We start from the raw sequence: 18,107 nt of genomic DNA on the forward strand, positions 1-18,107 counted from the left end.
AAAGAAGGAAGACCGAATTCTAGCACCCTGTGGTACTAGGCTAGAAAAGGAGGTATCAGCATGAACTCAAGGGTTTTAACATATACACAGTAGATAATATGAAATACACAAAAAGGTGTGTTTGTGTGTGTGTGCTGTAGGTGCATGTGCCGATACGCCTGTTCCCTGCATCTGACTACTGAGAGGGCCTTGAAGTCATGGCACCTTAGTAGCAAAGAGATAAAAGCATGTGACTTGATATCTTGACTTCTGAATGTCATTTCTATCCTTCTCCATGAAAAGAAACCACCACTCCTTGGGAAAATGACTGATTTCAGAGATGGGACAGAGAAAGTAGAGGATAAGCCCAGAAGGTCCTGCTATATAAAAATAATTGCTCAAAAAATTGCACTGTGTCCAATCAACCGCTCTTGTCAAAGGGTCTTGAGAAGGCTCCCTCTGACCTGATTTGGGACAGCGTAAGCCTTGAAATCAGTGATAGTAGTAGATTATAAACAATTTATAACAATAGGGATCCAGGAGTGATGCTGGATAAAAAATTGAAATGGATAAAAAAACAAATAGGAGGTCCAGAAACAAGCCCTTCCTAACAGAGTAGCACGATGTCAAGGAATGATGGAACATCACCAGTATCACCACAATTCAAGGACCATCAATCTGCTATAAAACCACTGGATGGAAAAGTGGACCAGGTTATGTAAAGGCCATTAGATGTCCAAATAGTTTCAAATCACAAAGAGAAAAATATTGACTTTATATGGGAGCAATGACAGATACCATAGCAGAAAGCAATTAAAGTAACATGGCAAGTAGTGGGACACATTAGCACAGTGCAAGTGATACACTCCGAAGGACAGAGCATCACTTCTCTGCTTTTGAAAAAAAATGTTCTTATTAATGCACTACAGCTTTACATCATAGTGACAGTCATGTTGGCATTCATTAATGCATATAACTTAACTAGATCCATTTCAATCCCTAGTGTGTCTCCTTTACCTCCCCTCCTCCCTCCCCTTGATCACCTACCTCTACTTCATTGGTCTTTGTGATTATTTATTGTTTTTTAATTATGAGTTGTAATTATATGTGAATGGAATTAATTGCAATATATTCATACACATACCTAGCATAATTTGACCAACGTCATCTCCAATTCTCCCCCTTTCCCCTGCCTATCCTCTTCTTGTTTCCCTTCTATTTTAATAAGATCCCCATTTTTATTCCCTTTTTATCTCTAATTTCTGTGTTTGAGAGAAAACATTTGACCCCTGACTTTCTGAGCCTGGATTATTTCACTCTGCATGATGTTCTCCATTTCATTCATTTGCCATCAAATGGCATAATTTCATTCTTTTTTATGGCTGAGTAGAACCCCATTGTGAATATATACGTACATTCATATATATATAATATTTTCTTTATCTGTTTGTCTATTGATGGGCACCCAGGCTGATTCATAGCATGAATCTTGTGAATTGGGCTGTCTAAACATGGTATACATGTGTCACTACAGTGTGCTGATTTTAGTTCTTTGGGATAAATACCAATGAGCAGGATAGCTGGGTCATATGATGGTTCCATTCCTATCTTTTGAAGAATCTCCATACTTCTTTCCAAAGTGGTCATACTAATTTGCAGTCCTACCAATGATTTATGAATATACCTTTTTCCTACATGTTCTCATCAGCAACTATCATTATTTGTAATCTTGATGATTGCCATTCTAACTGGGGTGAGGTAAAATTTCAATGTAGTTTTGGTTTGTATTTCTCTGATTGCTAAGGATGTTGAGCATTTTTTTCTCATACATTTGTTGGCCATTTGTATTTCTTCTTTTGAGAAATGTCTATTTAGATTTTTTTATCCATTTATTGAGTGAGTTAATTTTGGGGTGTTTTTTGAGATCTTTATATATCCTGGCTAGTAACCTCCTCACAGAAGAGTAACTGGCAGATTTTCTCCCATTCTGAAGGCTCTTTCTTTACTCCTTTTGTTTTTCTGTGCTATTTTTGACAAAAATGCACAAGACTAATCTAATGACAAGTGTCAGATATATCCAAATTGAGGAACATTTTACAAATCGACTGAAAAATACTCCAGAAAATATGAAAAAATAAGAGGTTATTATTTTAGTCAGCTTTGCATCACTGTGATCAAAAGACCTGACAAGAACAACGTAGAGGAGGAAAAGTTTATTGTGGCTCATTTCAGAGATCTCAGTCCACAGACAGCTCACTTCATTGCTCTGGGTCTGAGATGAAGTGAAACAATATAGTAGAAAGGCGTGGAGAAGGAAAGAAGGTCAGGACATGGGAATCAGAAAGTAGAGAGAAGGCCCTGGTTCCCAGGGACAAAATATCAATCCCAAAGCCACGCCCCTAGTGATCTACCTCTTTGAGACACACCCAACCAGTTTATGATTACCCAGTTAATCCATATGGATGGATTAATCCACTGATTAGCTAAAGTCTCTCATAACCCAATCATTTCACCTCTGAAAATTCTTGCATTGTCTCATCCATGAGATTTGGGGGGTCTACTCATATCTAAACCATAGCAGTCATATTCATGAAAGACAAGAAAAGTCTAGAATGAAGGGCACTAGAGAGGCTTGAGAAATAAATATGAAGTGTGGTCCTGGATTAAATTCTGGGCCAGAAGGAAAAAAAAAAAAGGAGTTTTTTGTTTTGTTCTGATTTTTGTTTTTGCTATGAAGGGCATTACTAGGACGATGGATTGTATTTGTTTATTGTTAGTTTGCAAAAAATATGGAAAGCAAGATTCTATGATCTGGCTTCCTGAGTCGTAGACCAACTGCTGCCTGGAAAAATCCACCTGGTGCCGAATAGAGATTTCAGTGGTAATGTATCCCTGTCAAACTTGCTTCTTCAAAATTATTCCCAAAACTCTTGGTGTCATTTCAGACTCTCTTCCACTTGCATCCAATTTAGCAGTGAATTCTGTTGACTTGAACTTGAAAATGATCCTGCAACCTACCCCTGTCTTTCCACCTCCCTGGTCACCTTCTCCCTCATCTCTTGCCCATGTTGTTGGTGTGACAATCAGTCACACTTTTGCTTTGCTTACCCTCAGTCTTTTCTCAACACAGAATTCTAACCCTTAAAATAATCACCAAATGCGATGTCCTGATGATACGGCATGAATGAGAACACTCAGTGAGGCAGGGAAGGCTTCTAGAAATTTCAGTAAAAATGATTCATGAGTTTTTCTTTTTTCCTTTTTTTTTTTTGGCATAAACAGAGTCATTTTGGAATTCGGCTTCCTTCAACACTGAGACCTCATACCTTCATTTCCCCACTTTCCATGGAGAACTCACTGCCGACGTACAGTTCTTTTTTAAGACCACAGTTTTCTCTGGTGTGTTTATGGAGAACTTGGGCATCACGGACTTCATCAGGATAGAGCTGCAGAGTGAGTGACCCCCCCCCCCCAGGACAAGTCACAGGATCCCATTACTTGGCATTGAAAACTGACTAAACAAAAATTTAAATAGTGTCATTCTTACCATATTTATTTTTTAACCACAAAAGTTCTATAATTTTAGTCAATCTTTTTAAGGGTCAAACCATGAAGCATAAAGTACACAATAATCCATAAAATTGTTTCGCCTTCCCTGGACCATTGCCATCTAGAGTCAGAACTTTAAACCAAACTCAAAAAATTGTTTCCTAAAATATTTGATCAGACAGATTTTTTTTCATGTACTCAGAGCTTAATTTATGACTGTAAAAATCTGCATTTTTTTGGTTTTAAAATTAGAGGAGACTTTGAACCACTTTTGAGTAAAACTACTTACAGATACAAAACAAATTGTGTTTCTTATTCTCTCTAGGGGTACATATCTACTGACTAGAACTGAGTGTGTTAAGTATTAAACTCAAAATGAATATGTTAAAATCAGTGTGGTTTTGTTTTTATCCTCCAGGATACCAATTTCTCCTGCCCCCCTTCCCCAACTGGAGTCACATGTCTGCATCGATACCTTTGTCCCCTTTTGTAAAGAGCACGCCATGATGTTTCCCTGACTCGACTCAGTACTCCCCTGGAAATGAACTTGGGCAATATTCATATGTGATATTTTTAGCTCCCACAGAAGTGACCTTTTCCTTTGATGTGGGGAATGGACCTTGTGAGGTCACGGTGCGGTCACCCACCCCCTTTAATGACAATCGGTGGCACCACGTGAGGGCAGAGAGGAATGTCAAGGGAGCCTCGCTGCAGGTGGACCAGCTCCCCAGGAAGACACAGCCGGCCCCTGCGGACGGGCACGTGCGCCTGCAGCTCAACAGCCAGCTCTTCATTGGTGAGTGCCGTGGCCACCGCTGAACTTGGTGGGACCGCAGAGGGCGCCAGCAGACAGTCACAATGGTGGGAGTACTTTTAGTGGTAAATGCAAGCAGCAGCTAACCGCTGGCGCTGTTTATTGATAACCTTGTAGGTTCTGGAGCGGTGCTGGGCTTCTTATTAGGTAACTCATTTTGTAGGTTTTATCGTCAGGTGTTTCCAGGTGAGATCATCACGTCTGAAAGAGGTCAAGTAACAACCAGTGAAAGGAATCCAGCCCCGGGATCTCTGATGCCCAGGCTTGAACAGCTCACGTTACAGACGGTTGACATTTGTGACCACTAGGTCTGATCAACACGACTTGTGTGACCATTAGCCACTTGTACCCACTTCTTCCCTTTTCACTTCCAGTAGAAAGTTTATCTTATCCGTGGACAAAAGTCATCCACTGTCTGCTTAAAAACAGACCACAGATTTGCTCCTTTATTCCTGCAGAGCTTTTGTATAGAGAGGTCAGCCCTGGGTGATGGACGTCTTTCCTTTAGCTTGCCTGTTGATGGTTTTATCATTGTTTATTTACCCCAAGGGCAAAAATATACTTTGCCATATTCCTTTCCAAACAATTCCATTCTAATGTAAAAACCCAGCACACTGAGGTAGTAGTGCTCACTTGTTTATTTCTTATGCACGATGAAGCAAATAAGGACACGGCTCCAATTAGAAATTGGACTAAATCAGAAATTATCTCACAGCCTGCTTTACAGGAAGATTCATACAGCTTCCAGGTACTAAGTGCTATACCACTGAATTCTAATGTGTGTAAGTCTTCCTGTGTGTGTGTGTGTGTGTGTGTGTGTGTGTGTGTGTGAGAGAGAGAGAGAGAGAGAGAGAGACTTTCACACATGCAGGAGTTTACGTACTATGACTCCATAAAATATAACTTCAAGCAAAGGTGGTTCTTACATTAGGGCAAGATGAATCTTCTTTGAAGGACTTGAAACCACAAAACTACCTGACATATCACTGCATTAGTCAGCTTTTTATTACTGTAACAGATACCCAAATTAAGCAACTTATAAAGAAAAAAAGGATTAGGTTTTGACCCCCAGTTTTGGAAGTTTGGACCCATGACCAGGTGGTCCCATTGTTTTTGAGCCTCTGGTGGAGGTGGGGAACTGGGGGCAGAACTAAATGTTCAGTTCATGGCCAGGAAGCAAAAGTGAAAGAGGAGGAGATGAGGGTCCTACAGTCCTTTTAAGGGCACACCCCTAAGGACTTAAAACCTCCCAAGGAGCTCCAGGTGGCAAGCTGAGGACCAAGCCTTTGCCACATGGGCCCTTGGGGTATTTTCCAGATACAAACTTAGCAGGAGTTAAATTAAGAAACTTTATTTTCTTACTTACAATTTTTAGTATTATTTAAGGGAAATCCTAGGAACAAAATCAACATAAATATTTGCCTAGAATAAACATTCATATTAAGGCAAGGTTTATAAAACAGTGGTGGAGAAATCATCAGAGTCACCCATGAAGCTGATTAAAAATTCAGATTTGGGTCAGGTGTGGTGGTGCACACCTATAATCCCAGTGACTCTGGAGGTCAAGGCAGGAGGATCACAAGTTCAAGGCCAGCAACTTAGCAAGACCCTGAGTAACTTAGTGAGACCTAGCTTGTTTCAAAATAAAAAAATAAAATAAAAGTTCTAGGGATGTAGTTTAGTGGTAAAGTACCCCTAAGTTTAACCCTCAGTACCTCCTCCCTCCCCCCTCCTTGCAAAAAAAAAAAAAAAAGAAGAAGAAGAAGATTCAGAATTGGGATCCCCACTGCAGGTCCACTGAATCAGAATATCTAGGTGGAGGCTTAAGAATCCACATTTCACAGGCAATTCCTGGAATTCTTTCATAATAATATAATGGTTGTTATTATTACCTTCGAATCCACGTCTATCCTGACATAAATGTTGCCAACTTCTCTGAACAGATTCTTTAGTGTTGAAGGTTGATGTGATCAGATGTGCATGTGCATATTATTCAGTAAAGATACCACTGTGTCCTCAGAAAGGAGTGGATGGAGTAGGGGTCAACTGTTGGTGCCTGTTGTATGGTGTCACCCTTTGGGCTTCTCTTTCTTTGCTTCTCAGTATCTTTTCATTCTTGATTTCGAGCAAATCATCCACATGTGAAATTTAACTACATCTATTTTTATTCTTGTAAATGTTTTGGAAGTCCATCCAGAACCGTTCTAATCTACATCACTGTTGATAAACATAAGCAAAATAGGGTTGATGTGATCTATATTTGGTGAAATTAAAGAAATGGTCTTAGAACGAGTATTTGCCAATCTTACTACATCTAAACGTTGTTGAAGGAGGTTTTATCCGAAGTCTTTTGTGGTTTCGTGATATCTGATACAAGTTTATATTTTTAAAATTTTACATACTCACGGTATGTTCAACAATTTGCAATTTTTGCCACTCTCCCTAAAGCCTGACTTTGACGTGGACACAAAATCCTGGATAAAATACCAAGGAGCACATTTCTATTTGCAGTGTTTCCCTTGTAGGTGGGACGGCCAGCAGGCAGAGGGGCTTCCTGGGGTGCATTCGGTCCCTGCAGCTGAATGGGATGGCCCTGGACCTGGAGGAAAGAGCCACAGTGACACCAGGAGTGGAGCCAGGGTGTGCGGGACACTGCGGCAGCTACGGACACTTGTGTCGCAACGAGGGGAGATGTCGAGAACGGCTCAGAGGGGTGGCTTGCGACTGCTCGGCCTCCGCCTACGAGGGCCCCTTCTGCTCCCACGGTGAGTGAGGCCAGGGATGGGACTTTAGAGAAAGTGGGGGGAGCCTACAGCCTCTGAGGGACACCTCTGGCATCTGACACCGTGAAGCAAGGGTAAGATTTGCCATTATTAGAAATAGAGTCATTTCAGACCCCCATCTCTCTACTGAATTTAGGAGAGTACCAATTTTGAAAACCTAAGACTGTGCAATTGAATATACATCCTCACTGGATTCCTTCTTTGGAAAATCTCTGTGTTACTCCTGTCTTCTGGTCAAGGCTCCAAATGATTTTCCAAACTCTGCCTTTGGGTTGTTCTGATTTTAAGATCATCCAAGCATCATTGTTGTTCATTGCAATGATTTGATGTGATGTAAGGATAAGTTTTAAATTACCTTTAAATAGAAAACAAATATATTAACTAGGAGGGGAAATGCATATTTAAACATTAAATACTGACTTGTCATTAATAGCACCAAACAGATGCGTTCCTGTAAGATGTTATGTTCTTAGAGGAACTTGGTGGTGTATCAGGCAGCTTCTGCTTAGGTACAACTCATCTTTTGAAGGCAGAAGGTATTAAATATTAAGTATGCTGAATTGACTTCTTAAATATACTTAACATTTGTAATACTTCTATGGAAACTCTTAGAATGTTGATTCATCAAAGCTAAATTTGTATCTTCAGGTGTTTCTTGGCTGTCACACACACATTATGTTTAGCTATATAATAGGCTTTAATTGCTACAAAAATTGTTTGCCTTTCAAAAGAATCAGTTACATAGAAGTCACAGAAATTTTCCAAAAGGCACCTTCATAAGTTTTCTGATTTTCCTCTTGGAGAAGTTATAATTAGTGTCTATCTGTGGTAAGAAATCATATCATTCTAATAGGGATACTGAACACTTCTCACGTTTGATGGTGGGCTTTAGTCAGGGGTGACCACTTCTTCATGGTCACAGTGTGGGCTTCCAAATAACTTGCAGCACACATTGGCAAAGTTAAATTTGAATGTCATTTCATAACCTAAATTATATTGCATATAGACACTCTGTTATAGGTGAATAAGAAATGGCCCGCCCTCCAGTGACTAGAGGGTAAGTTATAATTACTTTCTTAGCCTAAGTAAGAATAATCCAGATTTTCAGGGAATTCTTTGTATTTTAAGGAAATACAAAGAGTGCATAGTACTCCAAGACAATGATCACCTCTCAACATCTTTCTTTTATTTATAAATGGATGGATGTGAGTGTGTGTGTGTGTGTGTGTGTGTGTACACTAAACATATTTTTGGAATAAATCTGATGTAAAATTAAAATGTCAACTTTTTGTAAAAAGTTTTAAGAGAAGCTAAAAATATTTCCATCTTCTTTCTCTTGGAACAACATAGATATCACCCTTCTTAAGATTTTATTTTCTGAAAGACTCAGGGTGCAGCTCAGTGGTAGAATCCTTGCCTACCATGTGTGAGGACCTGGGTTCACCTCCATATCACCAGAAAAACAAAAAAAGATTTTATTTTCTGGTGAACAGTAAGTTTGAAGAATATCTCTGGCACAAAAGGAAATATCTCAGTTCTGATCTTGAAGGAGAGCTGATCCTAAAGTGGTCCTCTTCCTAGTTAGTGCAGGAGTGCTATTCCATGGACTCATCCGGCAGAGGGTCTGGATTAACTGGATCAGTGGTGGAACAGTTTGTGCCTCTCGGGGACGCAGAATTCATTAAAATAGTCCAGGCACATCACTAAACTAAGAAAAGAACCAAACAGCAAGCTCTGGGGAGGATCCATGTCTAGAATTGTTACAATATTATCTGCAATATCAAATTTTCAACCAAAATAAGAAGTCATGAGACATGAAATAATAGTGTTCTCCATATATAGGAGGCAAAAGGCAGAAAAACACAGCTGCCTTTGAGAGATTCCCAAAGTCAGGCTTAGCAAGCAGGAATTCCAAAGCGGCTATTAGAAATATGTGCAATGAAATAAAAGTAACTATATGTTATGGAGTGAATGAACATAGGAATGTTTAATTCATATGCTGAAGCCCTCATCACCAACATTATGCTATGTGGAGACGAGGCCTAGCTTTAGGTCATGAGGTTGTGAGGATGGAGATCCCTCTGCTAATATATGCATCCTTATAATAGGAAGAGATCAAGAGGCAGTCATCTGCCAACCACAGAGAGGGCTCGCAGCACACACCACATCTCTGGCACGTTGATGAAAACCTCCCAAACCTCCAGAAGAGTGAGAAAAGAATAATGGTTTGAGCCACCTTGATTATAGTGTTTTGTTACAGCAGCCCAAGTAGACAAAGACACCATGCTTGAGTGAGAGAAAATATGACAGTTCTCATCAAATATAGAATTACAGTAGATGAAACAAATATTTCTAAAAAAGAAATAAATAGAAATTCTGGCATTATAATGTACAATAATGGAAATGAAAAATTCATAGAGACACTCAACAATAGATTGGAATCAGCAGAAGAGTCAGCAAATTTCAAGATGGGTCAATAGAAATTATGTATCTTAAACAACAGAATAAATAAAAACCGAACAGATCATCAGAGAAGTGTCAGACATCATTAAGCATACCAACATATAATGTAATTGAATGTCAGAAGGAAAGTATCAGAAAAAAATTACTTTTCAAATAATAGTTGAAAATATCCCCTAATTTTTGAAAACCATTAACACACACACACACACACATGAAATCCAGGTAGGATAAACATAAGAAAATCCATACCCAGGCACACCTTGGCAAAAAATGTTGAAAGCTGAAGTCAAAAAAGAAATTTGTTAGAAAGCGATAAGAGAAAGATGGCTCCTTTTTCCTTGGTGTAAAAGCAAACACCAAGATGAACAGCTGATGTTTCATCAGAAACATTGGAAGCCACAAATCAGGGAAATAACACACTCAAAAATGTCAAATAAAACAATTGTCATCCAAGAAAGTTATACCCAGCAAATCTAAGTTTCAAAAAAAATGACAGCAAAATGATGGTATTCACAGATTTAAGAGAAAATTGCAAAGAGAAGGTGGGGGAGGGGAGAACTCACTGCCGGCAGGCCTGTCTGAAATAGCAAAGGGTGTTCTTCCTGCTGAAAGAAAGTAACCCTGGGCAATAAGACAGTCTATACCTGTGCACTTGGGTGCACATACATACACCAGCATAAGTTTATAGGTAGTTATAAAAAAAGAGTATAGTGGTATATTTCTTATCCTTACTTTTTTAACTGATATAAAAAAGAAATTATATAAAACTATAATGAGAATGAATATGTGTGTGTGTGTGTATTGTTGGCTCTGGAGATGTGTATTTGAAAGTAACAGCACAGAGGAGACAGGTGGGAGGAAAGCTGTAAGGGAATAGGAAGTGAGACTAGATGGTAACATGGATTTCAGGAACACAAAGAGTTAATGTGAATGCATACTTTTTTCTTTTCTCAGCTGCTTTAAAAGACACCAAATTTATAAAATCCTAATTAAATGAGCACAGAGTTTCTAATTAAAGCAATGGAATGTTGGGTTTAGTATAATAGTAGCTCAAAACAGGTAGAAGTAATAGAACTATACGGAAGTACCATTTCTATATCACCCTTGAATTAAGTTAGTGTAGATATAAAGCAGATTTTTACAAGATATACATTGTAAGCCCTAGAGCAATCACTGAAGAAAAGAAAATTAAAAATTATGGTGAAGCACAGTAAAAGGATTATACATCAAAACCTACTGGGATATACAGTGTAGGATTTCAAGAGTGGTTCAGCATTTCAATATGTGTTACACAAGATTAACAGAATGAAAGAGGAAAAAGATGTGGTCATCTCAATTGATGTTAAAGAAACATTGAAAAAAAATCTTTCATGATAATAAAATATTTAATAAGCTAGGAATAGAGTAAAACTTTCTCAATATAATAAAGGCCACATGTTGAAAAACCTACAGCCACCATCCTACTCCATGATTAAAGTTTCTTTTTTGAGATAAGGAGCATGACAGATATGCCTAATACTTTTCATAGTACAGGGTGTTCTAGCCAGAGCAATTAAGCAAGAAAGGAAAAAGATCATCCAAATTCAAAAGAAAAGAACTGTCTCTATTCTTGGATTATGTTGCTTTAATTACAGAAAACTCTAAAGAATCCAGGGAGAAAAAAACTGTTAGAAACAATAAGTGAATTTAGCAAAGTTGCAGAATATAAAATCAACATGCAAAATTTGACTCTGTTTCTGTACAGTTACAATAAACAATGTACAAATGAATGAAGTTTTATTACATGATCCAACATGGATCACATTGTATTAAGTGAAATAAACCATAAAGTTGGCAAATGTATGATACCAGTTTTACTAAATATTGATAACAGGCATATTCATAGACAAGAAGTAAATCACAGGTTACAAGGGTAGGAGAAGGAAAGGAATACAGACTTATTGTTTCATGAGTACAGAGTTTCTCCTTGGGATGAGGAACATTTTTTTCCCATATGTTTTATTGGTGCATTATAATTGTACATAATGGTGGGGTTTCTTGTTACATATTTGTACATACACACAATATAGCAATATAATTTGTCCAGTATCATCCCTCAGTATTTCCCCTTTTCCTCCCCTCCAGGAGTAGGAAAATTTTTGAAAGTAGAGGTTGATGGTGATTGTTCAATTTCGTGGATTTAAGTAATACCATAAAAAATTACATTTTAAATGGGTTAAAATGGCAAATTATGTGTATATTTTGCCACAAAAATATAATGAAATAAGAAAGGAATTAAAATGATATACTACAAAATATTTACTAATGTAAAAGAAAGCAGAATGACAGTGGAAATAAAACAGAAATGAAACACAAAAATCAAAAGTAAAATGATATATATAAATTTAACTATCAATAACAATATTAAATTTTCATGGTATAAACAATACATCACAAGGGAGATTATTATCAGAATGGGTAACAATAACAAAGAAGTTCTATTGATATGCTGTCTAAAGTTTGATTGAAAGATAGGTTAAAAATAAAAGCATGGAGAAAGATATCCTATGGAAGGAAGGACAATAGAAAACCAGAGGGGATGTACTAATATCAGAAAAAAATACACTTTACAGCTAAAGGTGCTACTAGAGATAAAAGAACTTTCATAATGATAAGAACTTTTATAATGTTTAAAGAGATAAAAAATTGTAAGTATTTGTTCAGTTAATAATATCATCCCACAATACATAAAGAATACCTGACAGAATTAAAAAAATAGACAAATGAGGAATAACAGTTGGAGGGTTCAAAGTTCTACTTTAAATAATGGGTAGACTAATTGGGCCAAAGATGATCAGGAAAATAGAAAACTTGGGGGAAAATAAAACCCAAATCAAATTATCCTCCACTCAATAATAGAAGAATATATTATTCTTAAGCACTCATGGAACATTGTCCAGTATAGACAACATGCTACCTGTAAAATAAGCCTTGATAAACTTAAATTTTAATTGAAATCATACAAAAAATCCTTCTAAACACAATGGATTGAAATTAGAAATCAATAGCAAAAACAAATCATGGAATATTATAAATCTTACACTTCTAGTTTGACAAAGAAGAAAAAACATAAGGGAAATTAAAAAAGAGATAAATGAAAACAATACCTATTTGATGCAGCTAAAGCCATGTCTAGAGGGAAATTCATAGCTCTAACTGTCTGTATTTTAAAAAGAAGAGAAGTCTTAAATTAATAACCTAACCTTCCATCTTAAGACACTGGACAAAGAAGAGCAAACTAAATCTAATTTAATGAGAAGGAAAATAAACATTATAGTGAATTTCATAAAGTAGGTATTATAAAAACAACAGAAAATGAACAAAACCAAAAGTTAGTTCTTTGCAAAGATTAACAAAATTGACAAACCCAGTAAAACTGACAGAGAAAACAAGAGAGAGAATTTAAATTACTAGAATTTAAGTTATAATGTCACTAGAGTGGACAGGGGCAAGAGAGACATTACTAATAAGTAACAGAAGTAACCCGGATTGTTAGGGAATATTATGAACAACTACATATGTGAAAAAATCAGTTAACTTAGATGAAACAAATTATTAGAAAAACACAAACTACCGAATTTACTCAAGAATAGAGAAAATCTGAATAGCTTATAACGATGAACAAAACTAGTTATTTTAAAACAATCACATAAGATAAAGCCCAGGTCTATATGCTTTCACTGGTAATTTCTATGACATTTTTAAATAAAAAGTACTATTTGTTATTCAAAATTCTGCTAAATGAGAGAGAGGAGGAGGAGAGAGAGAGAGAGAGAGAGAGAGAGAGAGAGAGAGAGAGAGAGAGAGAGTTTCCCAACTCATTGTGTAAGGTCAATATTTTCCTGATACCAAAACCAAAGATTTCAAAAGAAAACTACATACTAATTTCACTTAAATATGTAGATGCAAAAATCCTCAAGAAAACACTGCCAAACTAAGGCCAATTGCATAAAATTGATCATTCACCAAGATAAAATAGCAATTATCCAAAAAAGTTGTTTTAATAGCTGAAAATCAATAAATATAATACAATATAACATTTTGGAATAAGGAACAAAAATACATAATCATCTAATTTCTGCGGAAAAGTAATTTGACAACATCCCACACACTTTCCTGATTTTAAAAAATGAAGAAATTAGTAACAGACGAGTTCTCTGAGCCTAACCAGTGGCCTGGTGAAAACCTCACAGCCAAAATCAATTCAACTATGAAAGATGGAATGTTTTTCCATAAGGTCAGGAACAAGAAAGAAATATGAGTACTCTCACAACTTCTCTTCCATGTTGTTCTAGAGGTTCCAGCTAGGGCCAATAGTAAAGTAAACTACATCCAGATTTGGAGGGAACAAGAAACACTTCCTGTATTTGCACATGATATAGTCATTTTTACATGGAAAATCCTGTTTTCTCTTACCAAATACTAACAGCTATTCTACTATTACAAAAAAAAAAGTTGATAAAAGCTTCAGGATAAAAGATCAATATATAAAATCAACTGCATTTCTGTGCACAGGCTGTGAACCATCTGAAAATAAAATCAATAAAAAACAATTTCATTTATAATAGTATCAAAAAGCAAGATATGTAGCAGTAAGAAAAGAAATGGAAGATGTACACTGTAAAAGCATAAATCTGAAAGAAAGACAAATAATCAGAGAGATACTTCAGTCATGGATTATAACAATTAAAATAAATAAGGCTTAATGTTTCCTAAATTGATCTACAGATTTATTTTTAGCAAATCTCTCAGGATTTTCTATGTTAAAAAAAAGACTAAGTCATGTGCAATAACTTTTACCTTTTGATATAATTTCTATCAAAATCCCAGCTAGGTCCTTTCCAGCAATTGACAAGTCCATGGTAAAATTCATATGGAAATGAAAGGGATTCAAAATAGCCCCCCAAAAAAATTTTTAAAAAATTGAGAAAGCACAGATTTAGTGCATCCAGACTTTCTGATGTCAAATCTTACTGTAGAGGTATTATAAGCAAAACAGTGAGTAGCTGGCCTGAGACAAGCCATATAGATCAGAGTCCAGAGTTCTACTTTCATGTCTGTGGTCAATGGATTTCAGAGTGATAAGGAAGTTCAGTAGGGAAAGAAGGGTCTCTGGGACAACTGGGTATCCACGTACACCGCAGAAGAGTGAGAATGGACCTCAGTCTCACAATACAAAGAATGTACCTTGAGTGTGTTGCAGAACTTGATGTGAAAGGTGAAACAGTAGGATTCCTAAAACGTGGGAGAAAGAAAGGACAGATCAACTGGACTTCAAAATTAAAAACATCTCTGATTCAAATGGCTCAATCAGAAAGTGAAAAGATAATCCAAATCATGGAAGAAAAGAAAATGTTTGCAAATCATTTATCTTATAAGGTCTGGTATCCAAATTATATAAAAACTCCAATAACTTAATCCAAAGGATAAATAACCTAATCAAACAATGGGCAGAATTTGTGAATATTTCTTCAGCAAATATATACAGATGGCCAATTAACCTGTGAGAAGATGCTTGTCAACATTAGCTGTTAGAGAAATGCCAATCAAAGCCACAATGAGATATGACTTCACATCTAGGATGGCTGTTATTATACACATACACACACACACACACACAGAGACACACACACACAGGCACATACAATTGTACATGTGTATGAGGTACAGCATGGCACTTCCATACATATATATGTAATGTGTAATGATTTACCAGGTTCATTGGAATATCGAGCACCTCAGATATTATCATTTTTCCTCTGGTGGAAACATTCAAAGTCTGTTCTACTTATTCTTTTGAAATATTCTTTATTGCCAACCATAGTTCAAAAACAGCTATAGTTTTAAAGAAAGGCAATAATGCATTTTTGGTGGGGATGTGGGGGTATTGAAACTCTCATAAATTGCTGTTAGGAGTGTAAAATATTAAAGATGGAGTTATGATAAGACTAAGATATTCCACTCTTGGGTATATATTAAATGAAAATGTATGTTCTCACAAAAGTTTGAATGTTGATAGCAGCGTTATTTAAAATAGCTCAAGTGGAAACAGCCCAAATGTCTATCATCTGATGAACTGATCAACAAAGTGTGGTACCTCTGTTCAATGAAATATTATTCATCAGTGAAAAAGGAATGATGTGCTTGTAAATGCTATAATTTACAATATGACCAACTATTGAAAATGTGCCAAGTGAAAGAAGGTAGTCAGTAAAGATTCCATTGATATGAAATCTCCAAAATGGGAATGTCAATAAATATAGAAAATAGATTTGTGATTGCCTCAGTTAGGATATTGAAGAGAAACAGAATGAATTCCAACTGAATATGGAATTTTTAGGAGGATGGGATGAGGATGGAGAGGATTGATGAAGATGCACTAAAACTGACGGTAGTGATGGATGCACATGTCCGTGAATATCGGAAAACAGGGAATTTTACATTTTAATTGGGTCTATTTTATGGTATAAGGTTTAGATCTTAATAAAGATATGTAAAAATTAACCTCTTAGAAAAAAAAATGGAATCCAAAACTGAACACCCCCACCCCTCAAAATTGGGACCTCAAAACAGCTGCCTTTAAATTATGTATTTATACAGAAGAATTAATCATATGTAAGTCTTAGATAAAGATAATTTGGAGAATTAAGTGAAATCTCCAGCAAATGTCATTCTGGGCTATATGTTGGGATTTGTTACTTTGCTCTTCAAATTTTATTTTTTAAAAAATTTAAAGTTAAAACATGAAAAAACAAAACATTTTGCCATTTTATCTCCCAGGATAAAAGGATTAAATTCTTTTTTTAAATACATTTTTAAAATGTAAAGCTATCTAAATAGTTGTTAAACTGTATTGTTTAGGGAATAATGTCTAGAACAAAGTCTGTACATGTTCAATACAGACACAATTAATTTATTTTCAAATTTTTTTAGTCCGAGGTTGACTGACTCCACAGATGGGGAACCCAGAAACACAGAAAAGAGATTGTGCTATTGTTACTTTATATGAGTAAACAAAATAAAATAAAACATTGAAACATTCTTTCAACAAGACTTGTATTTGCATTCTGTTAACATGACAAAAATTGTTTTTCATTCTAGAGATTTCTGCATATTTTGAAACTGGCTCCTCAGTGACCTATGATTTTCAAGATCATCACCCCTTAGGTGACAACACCAGCTCCCTTGCTTCTACATTACACAGGGATGTCACACTGTCCCAAGAGACCGTCACACTGAGCTTCCGAACCACGCGGACACCCAGCTTACTGCTTTATGTGAGCTCTTTCTATGAGGAATACCTTTCCATTATCCTGGCCAACAATGGTGAATATCTTTTGTGTGAAGAAAAAAGAGAGAAAACACTGAATTAGAAAAATAGGACTATAATGATATGGGTCTTTTCAGCACTTAAACTACAAATAAAGAAAGTCGCATGCCTTCTAAGATGCACTTTGGTTTTTCAGTACTCTCCATAATGCTTATCATAAAAAGTAGTATTTAAAGGTTAAATTAAGATGCTTTTTCCCATTCCAAGACTGACAATTTCACAGATTTGATATGAAATTATACTTACGATTGCTAGGATGCTTTAAAACTCCATGATGATCTAAGTCTGTTTGAAATAAGATATTTGGATATTTGCCAGGTATTTATTTCCTGCTCATTCTAAGTAAGTAGAAGAGCATTAATATGGATGATATCATGGAGCTATGTAAAAGCCAATTTCCTTAAGCAATTGATAAATGCAGTGGTTCTTTATCTCATCCATGGTTGACAAGCAAGTTAGATGACATCCACCTAAGAACAGTGAGGGGACAATCTCTCCACCAGTGGCAGCTGGGGCATTACAGGACTTTCATAGTTGGACAGTGAAGTCATACTTTATATTTAGTGAATTAGGACAAAAATCTGATTTCTAGACAATCCTATAGAATCAGAATCTTCATGTAAGTAGTTAAGAGTTGTGAGCCCTGAGGGTATATCTGTGTAAGAGAGCTAAGAATGTCAGAAAACATGAAAACTACACAAACCTCATCTTCTAATAAAACCTTTTCTCTTCCCTATTCTTTGGTTATGGTAGAAGACTTCAAAAGGAAACTCTGGTTGCAAAATAAAAACTTAATTATGCACATATCAGTAACACATCAAAATAGATGCTATTAAATAAGTTATAATAATAGGAACTGAATATTGATACAGTGTTACAGTTTTATCATTTTCTAAGATAAATATAGTTGTAATTTAGATTTAAGTTCTGAGTTTCTATATGTATAATTTAAACTTCTTCATTTCGGAAAGATTTAGAAGACCAATGATTATCAATGCACCGGATCTTGACTTAGAAACAGTATAGTTGGACTCAGGTTGGCACTTAAGTCGCCTCTAGTATAGAAGAGGCAAGTGTTGAGTGTATTCAAGTCAATGCTAAATAGAGTCAAAGGTGCATGAAATAAATAATAATATAAGTGCTCTAGAAT

General features: G+C 36.1%; 1 protein-coding gene across 1 annotated transcript in view; it reads left to right on the forward strand.

The window, feature by feature from the left end:
• LOC124101634 (contactin-associated protein-like 3) overlaps window positions 1-18,107 on the forward strand; it is a 209,584-nt gene that overhangs the window by 179,758 nt on the left and 11,719 nt on the right. Inside the window, exons 16-19 of the mRNA XM_058583459.1 lie at window positions 3,262-3,432; window positions 4,106-4,324; window positions 6,868-7,107; window positions 16,729-16,953. Coding sequence (XP_058439442.1) covers window positions 3,262-3,432; window positions 4,106-4,324; window positions 6,868-7,107; window positions 16,729-16,953 — 855 coding nt within the window. The remainder of the gene's footprint in view (window positions 1-3,261; window positions 3,433-4,105; window positions 4,325-6,867; window positions 7,108-16,728; window positions 16,954-18,107) is intronic.

Source organism: Marmota monax, unplaced genomic scaffold (genome assembly GCF_021218885.2).
Source record: "Marmota monax isolate L192 unplaced genomic scaffold, Marmota_monax_Labrador192_F-V1.1 WCK01_AAM20220418_F8-fsc00231, whole genome shotgun sequence".
In the NCBI taxonomy this organism is placed as follows: domain Eukaryota; kingdom Metazoa; phylum Chordata; class Mammalia; order Rodentia; family Sciuridae; genus Marmota; species Marmota monax.